The sequence below is a fragment of the Malaclemys terrapin genome, chromosome 23 (genome assembly GCF_027887155.1).
Source record: "Malaclemys terrapin pileata isolate rMalTer1 chromosome 23, rMalTer1.hap1, whole genome shotgun sequence".
Taxonomy (NCBI): domain Eukaryota; kingdom Metazoa; phylum Chordata; order Testudines; family Emydidae; genus Malaclemys; species Malaclemys terrapin.
The window spans coordinates 1,650,451-1,671,970 of NC_071527.1; the positions used below are offsets into that span (position 1 = coordinate 1,650,451).

Genomic DNA, 21,520 nt, shown 5'->3' on the forward strand with positions numbered 1-21,520 from the left:
AAAGAGCCATGTGCAAATAGCACCATCTGCAGGCCAAGGAGGACTTAGGCTGGTGTTGTTGTAGCTGGTCTGGTCTCTGGTTACTGAATGGGGATTAATTAACACACATTATTTATTATGTGAATTGTGCCACGCCTAGGCACATCATTTTACTGGTAACCAGTGTTAGGCACTGCACACACAACAAAGACAGCCCCTGCCCCAGAGGTCTCACCTTCTAAATACAAACTGAAAACATTTTCATATGCCAACTGGCCAAATCTATGCACCTCCCTTCACTCCAGATTTCTCTCCACTTCAAATTCCAGCACCCGTTTGCTTTCCCCACCCTCATCTTTGCTTTCAAGCATCTCAAATCCCTCTGCATGTGTTCCTGATACCCCTCCTTCTACAGGTTCACTGTGCTCTTCCCTCTCATGCCCCAAACCAGGACCGGCTCTGGCTTTCTTGCCGCGCCAGGCAAAAAGGCCTCCCAGTGCCCCGGGCCAGGGAGCACAGCAGGGGAGGGCGCCGAGCCTGGCCGCGGCCCTGCTCTCCCCGGGTGAGCGCCGCCCCAAGCACATGCTTGGAGGGCTGGTGCCTGGAGCCGGCCCTGTCCCAAACACACACCTGCTTCCTTCCCACTCCCTTGCTTCAGGAGAGCAGCACTTCTTCCAGGAACCTTATACACCAGGATGTAACAGCCACCATGTTCTGGATGAAGCAGATTAACTTTCTCAGGCAGGGAACATGTGATCCTACTTGTACAAGCAATCACATGCTGACAGTGCTCCCTGAATTTCCCTGGGAGGTGATCCCTGGTAGGAGTGAGAATGTCTGAACCCGACAGACCACATGCTAACCCTGAACCCACGTTAGCTGTATAGCCAGGCACAGTAAAGCCTATTGTCTCCAGCACACAACGCGAGCAGTGCTGTATGCGCTCATCTGCTTTATAGATTAGAAAACAGGGTATAGTATTTTGCATATTACAACCATGTTTTAAAACATTTTACAGCACGGTGTTTGCTCCTAGGGCAGATGTTCTTAAAAGGACAATTCCCCTTACAGGACAGATTGCACGTCATTTTTTGTATTTGTAATATTTTGAAATAGTGGGGAGAAAAAAACATGACTCCATAACCACCCTCCTCTCCATTTTATGCTTGAGACCTAGGGCCTGCCCAGCATTTCAAAAATACAGCACTAAGGGGATGGTTATAGGGCTGGATGGAGCCATTGGTGACCAGGGCCAACAGCGAGTCCTTGGCGTCGATCCACCGTAGGGGCATTTCCAGCAGTGTACCTGCACTGGTGCTTAGGTGGTAGAAGATGGTACTTGCTCAGCCAGGTTACCAGAGCAGATCACAGTTCAACATAAACTTCCCTTGTAGATGCAGCAACAGAACGACATTGGTGCAGGGTCCCTAATGCAGACAGGCCCTAGGACCGGCACTAGTCTCCCCATAAAGCTGGGGTACTCTGAGCTGCACCGAGAGCCTGTGCACCCTGCAAGAGGGGGTGTTTGAGTCACAGAAGGTAGGTGAGTCAGATGACCAGGGAGGGAAGGAGGTGCTGCTGCAGCTGCAAGGAATAGAGGTGATACACAGCTGGTCAGCTTCCCCCACCACCTTGGCCGAAAGCTGCTGCATAATCCCTAGGCAGGTCAGGAATTCCCATACCCGCTCCTAGCCTGTCATGTGATCACCAACCAGCTGGTACTAGATGCTTCAGAGCAAGGTGCAAGAAAGCCTGTCAGGTAGTTATGGAATAAACTGCCCCTAGGGGAAGTCACCTTCCAACCCCCCCCCCCCCCGTTGCAGATGCTTTATCACCATCTTAGTTTCATCTGTTAACACCCATCACTGCAGACTGCTCCAATCTGCAGGTTATAAAAATCCAGCCTGCAAGGTTTGGAGGAGACGTCTTTCTCTATTGGCCATTGCTGTCCGAGAGCAGCTCAGGGCTTATTAGAAGGGAAATTGAGATACTGAGCTATGAATTTCTAGGCCTGATCACGTCCCATCAGCCAAGCCTCACTTTGGAGTTTGTGGCACAGCATCTCCCAACATCCTTTGCTACAAGAAAGCTGTTCTACCTCCTGCCTCAGGCAGAAGTTGTGAGTCTTTACCCGATTGTTCAGCTGCCGTGACTATGGTGAGAGGCCCACAGTCATTTCAAAAACTGGTTTATTCACAATACAGCTGGAGCTCTGTTCTGCTGGGTTATTGCAAGTGCTCAATGCATGGAGCCTGCTTTAAGAGCATCGTACAGCCTAGCGTTCAAGACAGGTCTGAAACCTGTAAGCAGAGCAGGAAAGCAGACAGCTGAACGCACCTTCACCATCCAGGCTTGTTAAAAGCAGCTTGAGGGAGAGCTCTGGCAGAAGGTCGGCTTAAAGCAGGGAAGAACGGAGATTCTCATTCAGTGGCTCTCAGTGGAATGAGGGGCGGGAGGCACATGCCTGCCACCGGGCTGGTGTATAGTCTTTGAAGGAAGCCAACATTGAAGGACACAAGCATTAGGGAAGGAACTAGCCAGGTGTTCAGAGCAGCTTGGAACGGCTGATCTGTGGGCCCACAGTTTGGACTCCACATGCACTGTGGGACACATGATTGATTTGTATTAGACACACAGCAACTTTTTTTAAAGCCTTTTTTATTTCAGACATGATATGTTTACAAAGACGAATGGAAAATTGACATGATCAAAATTTGAAACAGTGGGAACTAGTCAGATTGCTGTACTCCTTAAAGGCTCCTTCATACCATTGTGGTACCATCCATCGCTTCCCTAGTTAACAAGTAAGCTAAGTGTTTTAAGATGAACTTTTGTGGACACAGGACATGCTGCAGGGATTTAAGAGGATTAATCTATTCCTCCCCTTCCTCTTCACCCTCCCCTTCAACAGAATCCACACCAACCTCTTCGTAATCCTTCTCCAGGGCAGCCATGTCCTCCCGAGCCTCCGAGAACTCGCCTTCCTCCATCCCCTCCCCTACATACCAGTGAACAAAGGCACGCTTGGCATACATCAGGTCAAACTTGTGGTCCAGACGAGCCCAGGCCTCGGCTATGGCTGTGGTGTTGCTCAGCATGCACACAGCCCGCTGCACCTTGGCCAGGTCACCGCCAGGAACCACAGTGGGAGGCTGGTAGTTGATACCAACCTTGAAGCCAGTTGGGCACCAGTCCACAAACTGGATGCTACGCTTGGTTTTGATGGTGGCAATAGCAGCATTGACATCTTTGGGAACCACGTCCCCACGGTACAACAGGCAGCAGGCCATGTATTTCCCGTGGCGAGGGTCACATTTCACCATCTGGTTGGCTGGCTCAAAGCAAGCGTTTGTGATCTCGGCTACAGAAAGCTGCTCATGGTAAGCTTTCTCAGCAGAGATGACTGGGGCATAGGTGGCCAGAGGGAAGTGGATACGGGGATAGGGCACCAAGTTGGTCTGGAACTCGGTCAGATCTACATTCAGGGCACCATCAAATCGGAGGGAGGCGGTGATGGAGGACACGATCTGGCTAATAAGGCGGTTCAGGTTGGTGTAGGTGGGGCGCTCGATATCCAGGTTCCTGCGGCAGATGTCATAGATGGCTTCGTTGTCTACCATGAAGGCACAGTCCGAGTGCTCCAGGGTGGTGTGGGTGGTCAGGATGGAGTTGTAGGGCTCCACCACTGCGGTGGAGACCTGAGGAGCAGGGTAGATGGAGAACTCCAGCTTGGACTTCTTGCCATAGTCAACGGACAGACGCTCCATCAGCAGGGAGGTGAACCCAGAACCAGTGCCACCTCCAAAGCTGTGGAAGACCAGGAAGCCCTGGAGACCTGTGCACTGGTCAGCCTAGAAGACAGTGGAAAGAAAAGCAAGAGGAATTTAGTACAAGTTGTGCTGCAAATACAGGCTATGTAGTATGAGAGAACAGAATAGTCTTCCATCCCACACCGCTGACAATTTTCTTTGAAAATGAGATGCCTGAATGTAGGGTTTGAGGCTGGAGACAAGAGTGTCTACTTCCCTCACCCCCAGCATAGTTTAAATCTGGGCAGCAGGACAGGCTCTAGTTAGTCCCCAGTCAGTTAAATGCACTACACATCTGCCCTTATGCCAGGGGGCAGAAAGCTCCCGACAGGCGGGCTTTGGTGAGAGTTCCACCTAATACCGATCCATCACGCTTACTGAACTGTCCATCATTCATCCCTAGATGGAGCCATCTCAGAAGAGACTGCGAGGGACCACTGTGCCTCTGTTCAGACCCCCCACAGCCCAGATTTGCAGTATCAGAGGCCGTATTGCCCTCTTTGGCGGCATCTGCCAGGTGGAAACTCCAACCCCTTAGAAAGCTCATCCTAAGACATGGCTACTCCTCCTGATCCCATGAGATGCCTCCTTTTACATACTGTGGAAGATTTGCCTGACCAATGGTCAGTGCCCCGCTGCTGGAGGTGAGCCAGCAAATCCCAGTCTCCAGGAAGGAGGAAGAGGCTGAAGTAGAACTACTACACGTCTAACTCCACAGGCTGCAGTGGACTGGATGCAGGAGACTCCCTCAGCCTCACGTTGTTAAGCCCTTTCTAGGGCATCAGTCCTAGGAGGGCCACATCATGGTAGTTGAGTTGTGCCGCACAGCTCCTTCCTCTTTACAAGAGAGCCAAAGTCACTCAAGCAGATCAGAGACCCTAAGAAGGGGGATGAATCTCTCTAAATTCAAGCATCACCCAGAGTCACCAGTTCTAGACATACAGGTGCAAGGACAGCAGGCAGACCCCTTTTGAGGGGGCCAAATTCCAGTTGTATAGGTAAAGGACTTGTGTCAATGGGAGAATTGCAGAGACCAAGGGTAGCACCTTTCTTGTATGCAGTAATTAGGGTTCTAGTTATTTGCTCAGTATTCATGGCACTCTGAACATCAGTGGGGAGGATGTGCTCAGTTTAGGGCTGCTGATTTCCCCATGCTAAATTACCTCTCCTCTGCACTCTCCTCGCCTGCACCAGCTCCCAGCCTAGGTCACTCCCATGCCACACCCTAACCTATCACAATGCTCAGGCATGTGAGTGGTTGACGGGTAAAATGTTACTGTTAAGTGACCACCCAGTGAGAGGTTGGTAGAAGCATCTGTGTTGGGGGAGAAGGAGTTCTCATGTCTCAGAGCTGCCATTCCAGCCGGTCTGCAGACACAAGCAGACACTGCCTTGCATTGATTTACAGTCCCATATGTGGAAGCCCCACTTTACAGCCATGAGGATTGGAACATTATTCTAATGAAAGCTCATTCTACAGCGCATGAGTAAGTCACACGAGTCACAAATATATCGAGTGGCCCTAGCATCAGACATCCCTGTGCTAGAAGGTGCAGAGGTCTCCACCAAATGTAAACATCCAAGTACCCATTATGTGACATTCCTTCAGAGCCATGCCCAGCTCAGACTAATACAGATCTCCAACGCTCCAAGAAAGAAAAACCAGCTGTTGGATGACAAGAGTGGGTCTCTAGACTCTTCTGGTATGGCAGCTGCTCCCGCAAGTGTAACCCGAGGGAGGGGTACTACAGATTGAAGATTTCTCCCTTCCCCACCACACACCAATAAAGACACTGAACGAAACCCCTCAGATGAGCGGTATTTACCAGCTTGCGGATCCTGTCGAGAACCAGGTCGATGATTTCTTTCCCAATGGTGTAGTGCCCACGGGCATAGTTGTTGGCAGCATCTTCCTTGCCGGTGATGAGCTGTTCGGGGTGGAAGAGCTGGCGGTAGGTCCCGGTGCGCACTTCATCTGGGGAGAGGAAAGGCAGAGAGTTTGTCTCCCCGCCGTCCATGCACTGCAGCTGTCTGCTATAGGCACGTGAGTTACAAGGGAGCCCAGAAAGTGATGGCTTCGCGTACTCACCTATGACCGTTGGCTCCAAGTCCACAAAGACGGCTCTGGGGACGTGCTTGCCAGCACCCGTCTCACTGAAGAAGGTGTTGAAGGAGTCGTCTCCTCCACCAATGGTCTTGTCGCTGGGCATCTGGCCATCCGGCTGGATCCCATGTTCCAGGCAGTAGAGCTCCCAGCAGGCATTGCCGATCTGGACACCAGCTTGGCCGACGTGGATAGAGATGCACTCACGCTGGAAGAAAGGGAGGGAAACAGTTAGTGACATGACTTCATTATAATCAGTATCTACAGTGTCCCTGAACCATTACTCCCAAGTACCTCATTGCTCTGGGTTAGCTCATGCCCTTTGGAACAAGGACCTCCTCTCGCTGTATTAAAAGGGCAACATCCATCTGTGCGACACAAGGGAACAGGGTGATGTGGTCCAATGGACAGGCAGGGCACTGCACGGGGAGTTAGGGGATCAGTCCCCCAACTGCAAGCTCTGTGCCTGGTTTTCCCCAGTCACAAGGCAAGACTAGTATTGTTTATTCACCTTCAACGTCTATAGATCATGATATCGGGGCCTTTGGTCCAACCTCCAGTAGCATGTGGTCAGTGCTTCAGGAGATCTTTTGAGTCACAGCATAGCCTCTGAATTGCTGGGTTCATGAAGGAGTAAGTTTTGGATCTGTAGTTAGTGAACTAATCTCTGGTCAGATTTCCTGCACCTTAGAACAGATTTCCTATGACACACATTGGGATTGGATTACATTTTGCATCCAGATTCTGGTCTGCATGTGCCCACTTTCCCTCCCCACACCTGCCCCTCCACTGGCATAGGGAGGGAATTTCTTTAGTTAGCTAAATAAAGAATGCTACATCTCATGTCATGATCACATTTCTCATAGCCTAGGAAGAATCGTCTTAGTCAGAGGAGAAGGAGGAAATAGGCAATGGAGTTTTCCACCCCGTGGTCTAGTAAAGAAAAAAACATTAAAAATGAATGAACTATTCAGCATAAAGCAGCAACTGCAACCAGCCTCTGAGTGGTTTACCAGCAATCACACCACTTGCGAGCCATCAGCTGACCGTTCCCCACTCTCAAAAAATAGAACTGAGGCTGTCAGCTTCCACATCTGCAAAGCAGACAGGTCTAAGCAAATTGTTCCTCTCCTGACACACAGATTTACTCTCTGCAGGAACATCTGCCACCAGTGGCCCACTCCCAGGATTACCCTAGGCCTAGATCTAGATTTAGCCTACATCTCTCCCTCTTACAATCCACTTACATTCCTAAGGCACACCCCACCCACCTGCTCCAACCCATTTCTATCTGCCTCTGCAAACAGATGGCACTTGTGGCCCAGGCGACAGGGAGGTTAGCAAGTCTAAGACAAGGGAATTACAGCATCCAATAAACCCCCCAAATGCAGCGCTTATGTTTCCTCTGGAAACTACCCACATAATGAACCCAGTGGCCATTTCTCTTCAGCGAGCGTTTCAAATAGCTGCAGGAGGAGGGATTTGTTTTAGCAGGAGATGCAAGGAAAAGCCATCCTGTTCCCCTGCAACGCCACACTTGATCCAGGGAACACTTGGCCCTTTTGAGCCGCCCTGGTTTGTCTTGACAAGAGCTGTAGGGGTTTCCCCCCCCCCCCCACAAGGAGCTGGGGCGTGCGGAGGGAGATGTTGCAGGAGCTGCAGTGGGTCTGGGCGGGAAGTAGGGCACAGCAGTTGGGGGGGGGGGTTTATTTGCAATGAGGAGTGTGCAGAGGGGGCATGAGGGGCTGTGGTGCATTCCTAGGCTGGGCAGTTTGCAGGGATGGCGGGGGGGGGGGCGCGCAATGGGGGGGGGGAGATATTTGCAATGAGGAGTGTGCAGAGGGGGCACGAGGGGCCGTGGTGCATTCCTAGGCTGGGCAGTTTGCAGGGATGGGGGGGGCACTGGGGGGGATATTTGCAATGAGGAGTGTGCAGAGGGGGCACGAGAGGGGCCGTGGTGCATTCCTAGGCTGGGCAGTTTGCAGGGATGGCGGGGGGGCACTGGGGGGGGGGATATTTGCAATGAGGAGTGTGCAGAGGGGGCACGAGGGGCTGTGGTGCATTCCTAGGCTGGGCAGTTTGCAGGGATGGCGGGGGGGGTACCGGGGGGGGTATTTGCAATGAGGAGTGTGCAGAGGGGACACGAGGTGCATTGCTAGGCTGGGCAGTTTGCAGGGATGGGGGGGGCACTGGGGGGGATATTTGCAATGAGGAGTGTGCAGAGGGGACACGAGGGGCTGTGGTGCATTCCTAGGCTGGGCAGTTTGCAGGGATGGGGGGGCACTGGGGGGGATATTTGCAATGAGGAGTGTGCAGAGGGGGCACGAGGGGCCGTGGTGCATTGCTAGGCTGGGCAGTTTGCAGGGATGGGGGGGCACTGGGGGGGGGTATTTGCAATGAGGAGTGTGCAGAGGGGGCACGAGAGGGGCCGTGGTGCATTCCTAGGCTGGGCAGTTTGCAGGGATGGGGGGGGGGACCGGCAGCTGGGGGGGGGGGGGCGCGGATTATACAACACGTCGTGCCAGGGAACAGCTGCCGCGGGGCGGGGAGCCCCGCACGTGCAGACGCGACTCAACACGTGGAATTTTAAAGCACCCCCACCCCGGTTTGCAGGGACGGGGGGTGCGCGCGCACCCGGCCGTTGCCGCCGCCGCCACGCGCCCGACCCCTTCCCCGCGCGCGGGAAATGTAACGGCCGGCGGGCGGGAGGGAGGGAGGGAGGCGCCAATGGGGGCTGGCGCGCGCCCTCCCCTCCCCTCCCTCAGGCTTTGGCGCCAACGCAGCCCCCCGGCCCGCTCCCCCCTCCCCCCCCGCTCACCATGCTGCGGGGCGGGCGGGCGCAGGTCGCGAGCGGGCGGGCGGGGACGTTACTTCTCCCGACAAGCGAAGAGTCGCTGGAAGTAACCGAGTGAGGCGGGCGGGCGCCGGCGGCGGCTTTTCTAGCCGCGTCCCCGGGGAGGCGGGGCCCGGCCGCCTGCGTCAGCCCCGAGCCCGGCCGCCATTGGCGGGCGGGCCCGTCCGTCTGTGAGCTCACAATGCGGGGGCTGCTGGGGGGGACCCCGTGTTTAGCTGGGCGTTGGGGGACCCCCAGCTGAACCCCCCCAGCCGGCCCCGCCCCCGCCCCCAGCCGCAGAGCGGGGTGTAGGGGCGCCCCCCACCCCAGGACACCCCCAGCAGCAGCCGGAGCTGGGGTACCCCGCTGCCCCCCCGATTGCAGAGCGGGGCCCCAGACACAGACACCCCCGTCCAAGGGGAACCCCGGGCCGGTCGGGGGCCGTTTGCCCAGCAGCGTGGGGGCGTGGTTCGGTCCGGCGCTCGGCGCTGTACGCACCCGGCTCTGCCGGCTGCAACCTGGCTCCTCGGCAGCCCCCCGAGCCCTTCGCTGCGGCCCCCTTGGTAAAGCGAGGACCCCCGGGGGGGACCACCGTCCTAGGGTCCTGACGGCGTCTCACACACCCCGGGGCCGCGCGGGGAAACCCGGGTTTGAAACAAAGGGCCCTTTCAGGACAGGCCAGAGCTCCCCCAAGCCGGGCAGATGCTGCCGGCTCCCGGTGGGTGGGGAAGACAAATGTCTGGCAGCTGCCGGGGGCTTCTCGGCACATTTGGCTTCCAAATAACTGGGATGGTTTCAGGCTGAGCAGCAGCTGAAGCGCTCGCCCCAGCCCCTCGCCCTCTCCCCGCAGATGCCAGCTTAGATTCGCCGCGAGCAGAGAAAAACCCAACTTGGCAAGCTACTGTCAAGCGCCCAGATCGAAAAGTGCAGCTGCTGCATTAGGAGGGGCTTTGTGAGGCCTGCATGGGAGCTCCGCCAGCCGGGCGGCACAGCCAGCCTTTGTCCTCGGCTTTCAAATCAAACCAGTCAAACTGCATCGTCATGCGCGGAGGATGCGGCTGGCAGAAGGAGAGGAAAGGCAGCCGGGTCTGGGTTCCCGGATGCCATCAATAATGGAGCAAGCTGCAGAGCTGTGTGCAGGGCGGGGGAGCTGGGCCAGGCCGCCTGACTGGGACTGCGGCTCCAGGCTGCAGAGGAAAAATGCGGCAGCAGGGACAGGAATGGCTCTGCCTGGCTCCCATGGGCAGGGCGCGGGAGCAAAGAAACGCACCAGAGGGGAGCAGGGGCTGAGCTGAGTCTGGGCTCACACACCCGGGTTACTCCTGGGGAAGAACTCCAGCCTCCAGGAGCCAGAGGGGAAGCAGTCCCAGGGGAGAGAGAAAGGGGAAACAGTGTTTCTCCAAACGCCCTCCCTGCCAGTCCAGGCACCCGCCACAGCAGCACCCACCGCCCCCTGGACACCAACTACGGCCCTGATCCCCACACACCCCAATCACCCTGTAAACGCCGCCCTTTGGCAAGGGCACACTGGGAAGCAGCATACCCCTCCAGCCAGGGACATGCCCTGCAAACATCTTCCTGCAAACCCTGGACCCCTCAGGATTTAACGTATCCTTTCATCCTCCTGTCTCTCCTTCCCCCTGTAGCGCTCCCCTCTAGCCTCTGCCTTCTGTTGCACCCAGAGGAGTCTAGCTCGCTTCCCCCTTTGGGGAGCTGTGGCCCCAGCATGGCCGGTTTGTTGTTCGCTCTGGGCAAGGCTCACCTCGACAACAGCAGCACCCTGGCCTAGCAGTGTTGCCTGGATTCCCATTTCCTTAGGCAAAGTGGAGGCAGCAGGAGTGGGGGACTCCTCTCCCGCTCCTTGCACTGCACCAAGTCTGCGCAGAGGCCAAGGGGCAAGGAGAGGATGTAGGGCTCTCACCCTCTGTAGCCCCCTCAATGCAGGAGGGGGAGTCCATAGGCACCAATAATAACCTGGTTTTAAGAAGGGGCTGCAACGGTCTAGTTTCTTTATTCCCAAACCTGGGCTTCTCTGGGACCTGCCTGCAGCTGGGAGGTGTGATTGACAGGTGACAGAGCCTGGGTGTCACTGAGGGCAGGGCCGAAGCATTGGGGGATTGCGGGGGATGGTCCAGTCCAACTAGAGCAGCAATCACAGCGATATTTATTTGCACTTCAGTGATAATCGCAGTGAGATCCCTGTGCACTATTGTGAGCCTTTGGCGTCTGGACATGTGGTGTGTTGCAAACAGGACAGGTATCTGCAGTGCCAAATCCTATAACCCACGTAAGGTTAGGGGGAGGGACCGAGCAGGGCAGGCCTGGGCATTGGATGATGGTTGCAATGCAGGCCTTTTCAAACCCGCAAGGCAAAGCCGCAGGCTGCTGTTGGCCAGAGCCTGTTGCCGATCTCCCCTCCCTGGAAAGGCCCCCTCCTCAAAGCACACACAAGGGAGCCAATCTGCAGCCGGTGGGCCTTGCTCTGTCCCGCAGATGGGCCCGACAGATGTCAAAAGCGCCCTGCTCGTGTTCAGCCGGGCCACGCTCACCTAGAAAACAGTCTGGGAGGGTGATGGCCAGTCTCTGCTTTCCTGGCACAACCGTCTTTTCCCAGGAGGCCCACAAACACAACCCGAAACCCAGGGAGAAGGGGCTTGTTGCAGAGCATTCATCTCAGCCTGCCAGCTTTATCTCTTGAACTTGGACTGGGGGCACGTTCTGTGTTGTCTCCATTTTAATCCCTTGCCCTTGAGGCCGCATACTGCCCAGCTGCGTACATCTCCTCTGATGTGGGTCTTCACAGAAACTTGTCAATGCCACCCCTCAGTCAGCCAGAGGAGACACTGTTGAGCTATGCAAAGCATTCCCTGCTCCCCAGCGCCTGGAGACAAGCAGGATGCCTCTGTTATTTGTTCTAAGATGTGGAGCTCTCTCTCAAGGTTATTCATAGATAGGAGAACTTGCTTGGTGCAGTCGACGGATGGGCCATGCTCAGATTTCAAATGGGGCAGGCAGCGGCTGTCTTTGTAGCGATAGAGAGGTTTGCTTGGGTGGAAGCCGTGTTTGCTACCTGTCAGGCTACCTTCTAAAGGTTTGCAAAATGGACGACAGAAAGGAAACCCACACCTCCTTCCCCTTTTATGCAGAGTTTGCAGGGCTTTTTCTGTTGTCCCGGAGTTTAGCACTCAGGCCTTGTCTGCATGATGCTCTTTTCCTAACATTTCCCACTGTTGCTACTACTGGTGGAAGTGCATTGACAGTAGGCAACTGTGAGAATGTTAAGGGGAAAACAAGGCTAGCGCAGACAGACCCAGAGTCATGTGAATGTGTTTGGCTGGCGGTTTGATAACATGCCAACGTTCTTCCCTTCCCTCGCGGGATCTGCAAACGGCTCTAGCTAGATGTGTTATTTGATCTGTATTTTGTACAATGACTAACAAAAGGGGCAGGCCAAGAATACCTGAAGACTTATAAAACAAAAATGGTCCATTTTTCACTAGGCCAAAACTTTGGCTCCATTTCCTCTCTCGTCCCACCTCCAAACTGAAATGTGTTTGATCTAATCTCTTACACGGCTCATTCTAAATAATCCTATTTCCTGTTGTTTTTCTGAGCGGTTTATGAATAACCTCCCTGCTCTCTCGCCACAGGCTGCAAAGAAACCTCTGTTTTCACACAGTGGCTGCTTCTACACTGGCAAAGCTGGAGACATTTACTACCCCTCCCCACCCCCCTTCTCACTGCTGCAGGGCTGCGGGTGGAAGTGAGAGCTGTAGACAGGGCTCAGGTAAGCCTGTGCATTTTTATCACTGTGCCATCATCTAACCATGCTCTAAACTCCACTGCAGCCTCTAACATCGCTACCCCTGGGCTGAGTATTACAGATTCCATTTTTGCCCATATAGACAAGACTTAGGAAAGCATCGTTCACACAGAAGTATTACACATCCCAAAGCAGTTTTTACTTGCAAGCAAAAGCAAACTACATGGGGTATTGTTAAAAAAGTTTCAGTCCCTTATGTTGTCCTATGGTACAGGAGGAAAAGGTCTATAGATTAAAAAAATACTTATTTGTACACCATATTGTTATCCTGTGGAACTCACTGCCACAGGAAGTCAAGTCAAATCAATGGATAGCTTTTATAAAGACCTGGATAATTGTCTGATCAACAACACTGATAAAAGAAGGGGGCTGTAGTCCATGAAAGCTTATGCTCTAAGAAATGTGTTAGTCTCTAAGGTGCCACAAGTACTCCTGTTCTTTTTGCGGATACAGACTAACACGGCTGCTGCTCTGAAAACTGATAAAACCAGGTAATAATAATCTCATGCTTCAAGCTGTAAACTGATCACCTTCAGGAAACTTCAGCAGAGAGGGCAGTTGAAATGAACACTTGCGATTAAGAAACTTGTTAGGGGGGTTCCTGTAGCCAGTTAACGCAAACCTCTCAAAGATTAGATGTTTGCAAGAATGAACACGCACTCAGTCCCGATGGGTAAGGAAGGGCTTGCCACAACTGCCCTCCAGAAAGGTTACATGGATTGTGTTTATTTGTCTCCGGGGTAGCCACTGGAGGACAGCATAGGTGCATCTGAACAGTGGCTCTCTGAAGCATGGTCCCTGTGCATGCATGAATCAGTCATTTTAGACTCATGACCAATTGCTCCAGCAAAGAATGCAGTGCTTTGTGTTTAATTGCATCTAGCATCTCTGAGTAGCCATCTTGTTTAGACAAGGATACTGGAGAAAGCCCATTAGTGATTGTCCTCCAGTTGTAATTCTTCTACTGATTAAACATGCAGAAGAGCTTTGATGCTTTTAATACCTAAGCAAAATGCCCAATCTCTACGCAGCAGAGTTCTTCTGATAACTATTAAAACATGTTGGGAAATCGTTTATAAGCTGCCGGTTCCCCTACACAAATGGCAGCAGGATGTTACAAAAAATACTGTATTCAAAGCTGCATGCCTGACTAGAATGAATTCTTCTCAGGCTGGGAACACACAGACCATTGTGCTCATTGCATTCAGGGCTGTTTCCCGGATCCCATTTTCATTGTCAATATGAGCTTTTCTTAAAGGCATGCCCAGCCCTGCTACCCTTTCTCCCCTCGCAAATTTCACCTTGTTTGACTGCCATGATTTATTCCATTCTGGAGCTAACATTGAATAGCAAAGGTGGGGCATTGTGCCACTTAGCAGCCTCTTTTTTAATCTTTCCAACCAAAAAGGGTTTTTGTGTGTGAGTGGCTCTAACTGAAAGCAGGTACTGTAGCCTGCATCCTTCCCTTTAACTGTTGTTGTTTGTTTCACAGGAGGAAGGGCTTTAGGAACTGACAATGCTGGAGGGGGAGGTTGAGCTTGTTTGACAAAAAGGTGTGAAATGAGGGTAATATTGAAATGCTGCTGCTGACAACTTGTCTTCCCCCTTTGGCGTAAAGGGCACTAAAGACCAGGAAGGTTTTGCAAAAACATAAGGGAATTTTTTAAAAATTCTAAACTTGCATGTTACAGAAATAAAACAAAGAAGTGAAACTAGGAACTGTTTTAATCCTGGAAGCTCCAGTCACTTCTCTCCTAGTCTGTTACCAAAACCCCTCAGTTCACTTTCATCTCAGTGCAGTCCAGGCATTATCCTATATGTATCTGGTCTGAAATACTGATGGCAAGTGAATGGTTTATGAGCCAAACTTTGGAGGCAGGTGCATGGTACAGTGCCTCATTCTGCAGTAAGGAAAGGCTACAGGATTAAGACCAAAATTAGTAACTTCCACCTGAAACCAAGAGCGAAACTCTAAAACAAGGAGTGCGGTGGCACCTTAAAGACTAACAGATTTATTTGGGCATAAGCTTTCATGGGTAAAAACCTCACTTCTTCAGCTGCATGGCTGAAGTGGGTTTTTTACCCACGATAGCTTATGCCCAAATAAATCTGTTAGTCTTTAAGGTGCCACCGCACTCCTTGTTGTTTTTGTGGCTACAGACTAACACGGCTACCCAGATAGTGAAACTCTACGTGACTTCAATGGGCACAGGCCTGGGGCTACACTTTCAGTAGTGGATCATGCATTAGGGCTCTGGGGGATACCCAGGACCCCTCAAAGTCATTGGGGTTTTGCCAATGAGGCCAGGATTCCACCCTGTCTTCAGTCCAGTCTTCCCCCGTGTGTTCCCCCAGGTCAAAGCTAAATGCTCCATGCCAGGGCGAATGGTTGATAGAAAACTCCACTGTTTGCAGAAGACATTGAAGACAGATACTAGCCACCAACCCTTTTTAAAGATCACCTGTGTTTTCTTTATTCATGAATGACAAATCCTCCTTCCTTTCCTCTGCCTCAGGGTTCCGTTAGTGTGAATGAGAAAGGGAAGATTCTCTTAATTGTGAAAGCCAATAGCAACACAGAATTACAAGCAAATTTTAGGTGCTTATTTGTCATGACTGCAAGCACCTGCAGTTGGGAATTGACTCTCTCATGGTAAAAATTGTATATTTTAAAAAGTCTTCGGTGGATGTTGCAAGCCACAACTTAGAGGACTAAAGCAAAATATTTGAAAGATTTAATTTGCTTTTTCCAACCACCTCAATTTGGCTAATGGTTGGATTTGCTTTTGCTGTACTGTTTAATTCCCATGTGCTTATGCACTAGCGCAATGCTGCAGAGTTTTGATTGCAGATGCTGCAGAGAAATATTTATTAGTCAAGGAAAATAGTTTAAATGGGTATTTTAAAAATAAATTAATGAAGCATATCCATTAGTTTTAGATTTCGGGGAAAATTTGACCAGACACTGTGCTTTCAAGGGATATGTGGGATTAAGATGTCACTGTCGCCTGGGTAATGCTATGTAGCTTTAGCAACAGTCATCAGATTCATAAACTTCTGGTTGAGGGGTTATGAAAAGCCCTCAGACATCCTGAAATAAGAGGCACTGATTTGGTTTTAGTTATTTTAGCTGCTGGGTCAGTGACGGGCTGGTTTGAACCCCTCTCTCTTCCCCAAATGGACCCAGCTGAAATGTTATTAAGTCTGCTCTGGAGTGAAAACAGGAGGCCAGTTTCCAGACCTGCTTACAGAACATATGGGGGAGAGCATGGCCTGGTCTTCCCTGCAGTGAGGTGGCCACTAGGGCTCCTTGGGGTTATGACAGGACTTGGTGAGACTCAGGGCTGCACTAATTCATAAACAGTTCAAGCTTAAGGAAGTGCAGTAGTGGCTTAAAACCATCACGGCTAGATCTCCCCTACAAGTGTGGGCGTCAGTCGTAAAAAACACAACATTCAGCTTTTTTTTTTTTTTTTAAATAAGTGACTTTTTGACAACTGAAGTCCGCAGTTTTAGATTTTGCAGAGGGCAGTTTCATGGTCTTCGAAAAGACCCTCAAAGTGTGTCTATTGTGTGCAACTACATGCCCCTACCAGTGGTGTGGAGGTTTAAATGAAGATTGATGTCAGGAGTGTGTTGAGTAAATACACAAGACACGGATCCTCTAAGACAGGGAATGCTTTTTTATTCACAAACCCACAAGAGAAGTGGACGGTTTGGGTCTGTACCAAAATTTTCCATGATTTTAAGCACAGATCAGTTACCAGACAACACACACACACACATTTGGGCATACACTGCTACATAGAAGTTAACTGATCGGACCAAACATTTTGAATGTTTAGAATAGTTTAAGCTCCCTGTAAGAGCAGCACCATTGTGACATTTTACTTTAGTATTCCTCCCCTTCCTCTTCACCCTCCCCTTCAACAGAATCCACACCAACCTCTTCGTAATCCTTCTCTAGGGCAGCCATGTCCTCCCGCGCCTCCGAGAACTCGCCTTCCTCCATCCCCTCCCCTACGTACCAGTGAACAAAGGCACGCTTGGCATACATCAGGTCAAACTTGTGGTCCAGACGAGCCCAGGCCTCGGCTATGGCTGTGGTGTTGCTCAGCATGCACACAGCCCGCTGCACCTTGGCCAGGTCACCGCCAGGAACCACAGTGGGAGGCTGGTAGTTGATACCAACCTTGAAGCCAGTTGGGCACCAGTCCACAAACTGGATAGTGCGCTTGGTTTTGATGGTGGCAATAGCAGCATTGACATCTTTGGGAACCACGTCCCCACGGTACAACAGGCAGCAGGCCATGTATTTCCCGTGGCGAGGGTCACATTTCACCATCTGGTTGGCTGGCTCAAAGCAAGCGTTTGTGATCTCTGCTACAGAAAGCTGCTCATGGTAAGCTTTCTCAGCAGAGATGACTGGGGCATAGGTGGCCAAAGGGAAGTGGATACGGGGATAGGGCACCAAGTTGGTCTGGAACTCGGTCAGATCTACATTCAGGGCACCATCGAATCGGAGGGAGGCGGTGATGGAAGACACAATCTGGCCTATCAACCGGTTGAGGTTGGTGTAGGTGGGGCGCTCGATGTCCAGGTTCCTGCGGCAGATGTCATAGATGGCCTCGTTGTCTACCATGAAGGCGCAGTCCGAGTGCTCCAGGGTGGTGTGGGTGGTCAGGATGGAGTTGTAGGGCTCCACCACTGCGGTGGAGACCTGAGGAGCAGGGTAGATGGAGAACTCCAGCTTGGACTTCTTGCCATAGTCAACGGACAGACGCTCCATCAGCAGGGAGGTGAACCCAGAACCAGTGCCACCTCCAAAGCTGTGGAAGACCAGGAAGCCCTGGAGACCTGTGCACTGGTCAGCCTAGAAGAAGGTGGAAACACAAAGGAAGTTATTTTTAAGAACAGCCATCCTGGGTCAGACCAATGGTCCATCTAGCCCAGTATCTTGTCTTCTGACAGTGGCCAATGCCAGGTGCTGGAATGAACAGAACAGGGCAATTATTGAGTGATCCATCTGTCATCCAGCCCAGCATCTGGCAGTCAGAGGCTTTGGGACACCCCGAGCATCGGGTTGATGGACCTATCCTTCATGAACTAGATTTCTTTTTTTAAACCAGTTATACTTTTGGCCTTCACAACATCCCCTGGCAACAAGCCCCACAGGTTGCCTGTGCATTGTGTGAAGAAATACTTCCTTTGTTTGTTTTAAACCGTCTGCCTGGTAATTTCATCAGTTGATTGGATAATCGAACGACTAGTTATACCATGGCGGGAAGTTCACTTACTTTCTTCCCATCCTAGAAATGTTTCCTCTTAGGACTAAATTCTGTTCTATTAAATCTGGGCCCATTCCATCATACTTGGTGGAGTTCCATCAATGTAAATCCAGTGTAACAGATAAGTTATTAAAGGGCATAGTTTTATCTGTTACAAAGTTACTAATCTGTGTTCACTACCTGGTATTCTTAGCCCAATACCACTCTGAGTGACTACTCTATTTCAAAGGACTTTTTAATTCACCTTAGGACCACCTGAAAATACGGTGACACTAAATACATCAACAATATGATTAGTTGGGATGGGAGGCAGGGGGAGAAACCATCAGCTATGAACTTTTGTCTTTCAAACAGCTTCCCATTCACGGCCTGCCCAGATCACCCTCAAAAGAGATGGGATCTACCAATTTACGGATCCTGTCGAGAACCAGGTCGATGATTTCTTTCCCAATGGTGTAGTGCCCACGGGCATAGTTGTTGGCAGCATCTTCCTTGCCGGTGATGAGCTGTTCGGGGTGGAAGAGCTGGCGGTAGGTCCCGGTGCGCACTTCATCTGGGGAGAGGAAAGGCAGAGAGTTTGTCTCCCCGCCGTCCATGCACTGCAGCTGTCTGCTATAGGCACGTGAGTTACAAGGGAGCCCAGAAAGTGATGGCTTCGCGTACTCACCTATGACCGTTGGCTCCAAGTCCACAAAGACGGCTCTGGGGACGTGCTTGCCAGCGCCCGTCTCACTGAAGAAGGTGTTGAAGGAGTCGTCTCCTCCGCCGATGGTCTTGTCGCTGGGCATCTGGCCATCCGGCTGGATCCCATGTTCCAGGCAGTAGAGCTCCCAGCAGGCATTGCCGATCTGGACACCAGCCTGGCCGACGTGGATAGAGATGCACTCACGCTGCGGAGAAGATGGTGGGAGGTGGGAAGAGAAGATGGAAACACATTGGGTTGGTCTGCAATTGCATGTTAATAAGTGGCTTTTGATTAATTGAGGCATCTCTAGAAGCTCCCTTTGAAACCTCCATTTTTGCCTTTTTGGCTCCTCGATGCATAAAACCAGGCACCATTAAGCTTTGTCTCTGGGTGTGCTCTGAACAGACTCAGTATTCGGCTGTATCACAGCCAGCAGCAGGTCACACAGATGCCAGCCCTTTGTGTAACCCCCCTTGTTGAATGCACCAGATGCTTTCCAAATTGCGGGGAAAGGAAGAGCACAGATAATTGGCAGGAGAGGAAGCAAAAAGAAGAAAATACTCATGAACCGTGGAGAGGCAGGTGGGAACTGGAAACAACTGAGCAGTACCACAATTCTTGGAGTGTCTGTGCCACGCCCAGTTTTTCCTTATGTGGGGCCTGCTCCTGCTCCCATGGAAGTAACTGGCGAAACGCCGACTGATTTGGGTACAGGATTGGGGCAATGGGTATTACTGTGAATAAGGGCCCAATCCTACAAAACAAGGAGCAGCTCCCCATTGTTCTCATGGAGAAGCCAGCCCCCACTGAGTGCGCTGAGCCCTTCCAGGAGTCTGGTCCCCAGTGTCTCCTCCGGGGTGCTCAGTACCTGGTAAGATCACCCTCCAAACTGCCACGATTGCTTTTCTGTCCCCCCACTACCAGCCTCCTCCCACACGCACAGATAGCTAACCCCCAAGAGAGCCTCCCCTAGGGAATAATGAACGGAGCTGCCACACCCAGCCAGGGAACGGCGAAAATTCGAACCCTCCCTCTGCCCCGTGCCTGGTGGAGTCTGTGCGGACAGCCATGGCTTAACAGACGGGGCTATTTCCAGCATGATCTCATTAGACTGGTTTGCCAATTTCCCTCCGCTGACCTCAGCGGAGAACATGCCCACATGGGAATGAAGTCAATCAATGAAGCGGGCGGGACAAAAGTCAAACCTCGATTCACAGGCCGAGAGAGTGAGCATCGAGGTGGGAGAGAGAGGCTGGATGCAATTCCCCATTACTTACATTCGGCCTTTCATGCACTTTAATCGAATATTGAAAACATGGCCATTGCATTTGGAAAGCTCCCCCCTCCTTCACAAGGCATTGGGGACGCTGCCTGGGGAGCTAAAATACTGCACTACTAGAATGAACAGGTATGTGCACAAGTGTGCACACGCGCTCACACGCATGTGCACGCGCACTCAAATCAATTGGCTCTGAAGCACATTTCTCTTCCAAGCCCCACCCTGCTGGCCCAGGAATCATCATTTGGGTCACATCGGCCTGAGCCCTCTCCCTGCTTTGGCCTCCTTCAGGCCCCCTTGGGCTACCTCTTCATGGACCCAACTCCCAATCCATGGGGCGTGGGGGGCAGGCAGGGGCTTTGCCAGGGCTGCCCTGCCTGATGCTAAAGGGACCTGATCTCTGGGGCTGGGCGGACCGACAGCCCTTCTCTGGGGCGCAAGGGTGTGGCCCGTCCAGCCCCGGCGCCCAGCAGCTCCCGGCACTTTCTGGCTCTCCCGGGAAGGATTTTGGAGCTGGGAGGGACCTGGTGGTTGCCACGTCCCCTTCCCGCAGCCCCACTCGTCCCTGCGCCCAAAGGGGCTGGGCAGAGCCCGGAGCCGCCGGCTCCAGACAACGCGGCTCGTCTGCCAGCTCCACGCAGAGCCCCCGGGGCCGGCCGCGCCCCACAGAGCCGCGGGGTCCAGCCGCCCCGTCGCACCGGGGCTGCCCGTTTCGGGCGGACCGATCCCAGGACACCAGTAATGAGAGGCAGCGCCAGTGCCCGGACCTCCGGGACAGCCCTGGACGGTTGGCTCCCCCCGTCCCCCCTTAGAGCCCCCCCGGCGGGGGGACAGCCGCGCGTCCCCCCCGTCCCCCCTTAGAGCCCCCCCGGCGGGGGGGGACAGCCGCGTGTCCCCCCCGTCCCCCCTTAGAGCCCCCCCGGCGGGGGGGGACAGCCGCGCCCCCCTTAGAGCCCCCCCGGCGGGGGGGGACAGCCGCGCCCCCCTTAGAGCCCCCCGGCGGGGGGGGACAGCCGCGTGTCCCCCCCGTCCCCCCTTAGAGCCCCCCCGGCGGGGGGACAGCCGCGCGTCCCCCCCGTCCCCCCTTAGAGCCCCCCCGGCGGGGGGGACAGCCGCGTGTCCCCCCCGTCCCCCCTTAGAGCCCCCCCGGCGGGGGGACAGCCGCGTGTCCCCCCCGTCCCCCCTTAGAGCCCCCCCGGCGGGGGGGACAGCCGCGTGTCCCCCCCGTCCCCCCTTAGAGCCCCCCCGGCGGGGGGACAGCCGCGTGTCCCCCCCGTCCCCCCTTAGAGCCCCCGCGGGGGGGGACAGCCGCCCCCCCTTTATCTCCCGGCTCTGCCCCGGGCCAGGCTCCATCCGAGCCCCGCGGGGACGGGCTGCGGCGGCGGCCGGGGGGGGGGTGCCCAGGCGAGCCCCGGCCGGCGCGGGGCTGCAGCCCCCCAGCGCGCACGCGCCCCCTTACCATGCTGGCTGCCGGGCGGGGGCGCTGGCCGCGTTCTTACCGCGCGACTCTTAGGGGGTCGCTGTAAGAGAACTTGGGGGGCGCGCGGCGGCACGGCCGCTATATACCCTCCCGTCGCCATGGCGACCGGCCCGGCCTGCCCGCGATTGGTCGGCTCGCCCGGCTCCGCCCGGGGATTGGTGCAGAGCGCGGGGGGGGAATGAGGTAATGGCCCCGCCCCCTCTGCCCCCCCCGCACCCCCTCCCGTCCTGCAGACAAAGA

At 53.6% G+C, this 21,520-nt stretch overlaps 3 protein-coding genes across 4 annotated transcripts in view; 1 reads left to right on the forward strand and 2 right to left on the reverse strand.

The window, feature by feature from the left end:
- The window catches only part of LOC128827955 (uncharacterized), an 11,156-nt gene extending 5,548 nt beyond the window's left edge, over positions 1 to 5,608 (forward strand). For both annotated transcript variants that reach the window (XR_008443135.1, XM_054012182.1), the window contains exon 2: positions 4,192 to 5,608. Coding sequence is in view for 1 of the 2 variants with exons in the window: in XM_054012182.1 (XP_053868157.1) it covers positions 4,192 to 4,340 (149 nt within the window). In the remaining variant the exon portion in view is untranslated. The remainder of the gene's footprint in view (positions 1 to 4,191) is intronic.
- TUBA1B (tubulin alpha 1b) lies at positions 2,618 to 8,814 on the reverse strand. The gene is made up of 4 exons (XM_054012181.1): positions 8,711 to 8,814; positions 5,878 to 6,100; positions 5,615 to 5,763; positions 2,618 to 3,830 (listed from the first exon to the last, which is right to left on the reverse strand). The coding sequence occupies exons 1-4, from the start codon at positions 8,711 to 8,713 to the stop codon at positions 2,853 to 2,855; spliced, it is 1,353 nt and encodes a 450-aa protein (XP_053868156.1). The 5' UTR covers positions 8,714 to 8,814; the 3' UTR covers positions 2,618 to 2,852.
- A 7,397-nt stretch (positions 8,815 to 16,211) lies between these two features.
- Positions 16,212 to 21,350, reverse strand: LOC128828198 (tubulin alpha-1A chain). The gene is made up of 4 exons (XM_054012646.1): positions 21,260 to 21,350; positions 18,504 to 18,726; positions 18,241 to 18,389; positions 16,212 to 17,421 (listed from the first exon to the last, which is right to left on the reverse strand). Exons 1-4 carry the CDS (start codon positions 21,260 to 21,262, stop codon positions 16,441 to 16,443), a joined length of 1,356 nt encoding a protein of 451 aa, XP_053868621.1. The 5' UTR covers positions 21,263 to 21,350; the 3' UTR covers positions 16,212 to 16,440.
- Between the last annotated feature and the right edge of the window lie 170 nt (positions 21,351 to 21,520).

Bases quoted from the DNA above. Each gene is read 5' to 3' on its own strand.
- LOC128828198 (XM_054012646.1), bottom strand. The intron at 18,390-18,503 runs GTGAGTACGCGA...TCCTCTCCCCAG, and splicing joins CTTGGAGCCAACGGTCATAG to ATGAAGTGCGCACCGGGACC. The intron at 17,422-18,240 runs GTAGATCCCATC...ACCTTCTTCTAG, and splicing joins TCGACAGGATCCGTAAATTG to GCTGACCAGTGCACAGGTCT.
- TUBA1B (XM_054012181.1), bottom strand. The intron at 5,764-5,877 runs GTGAGTACGCGA...TCCTCTCCCCAG, and splicing joins CTTGGAGCCAACGGTCATAG to ATGAAGTGCGCACCGGGACC. The intron at 3,831-5,614 runs GTAAATACCGCT...ACTGTCTTCTAG, and splicing joins TCGACAGGATCCGCAAGCTG to GCTGACCAGTGCACAGGTCT.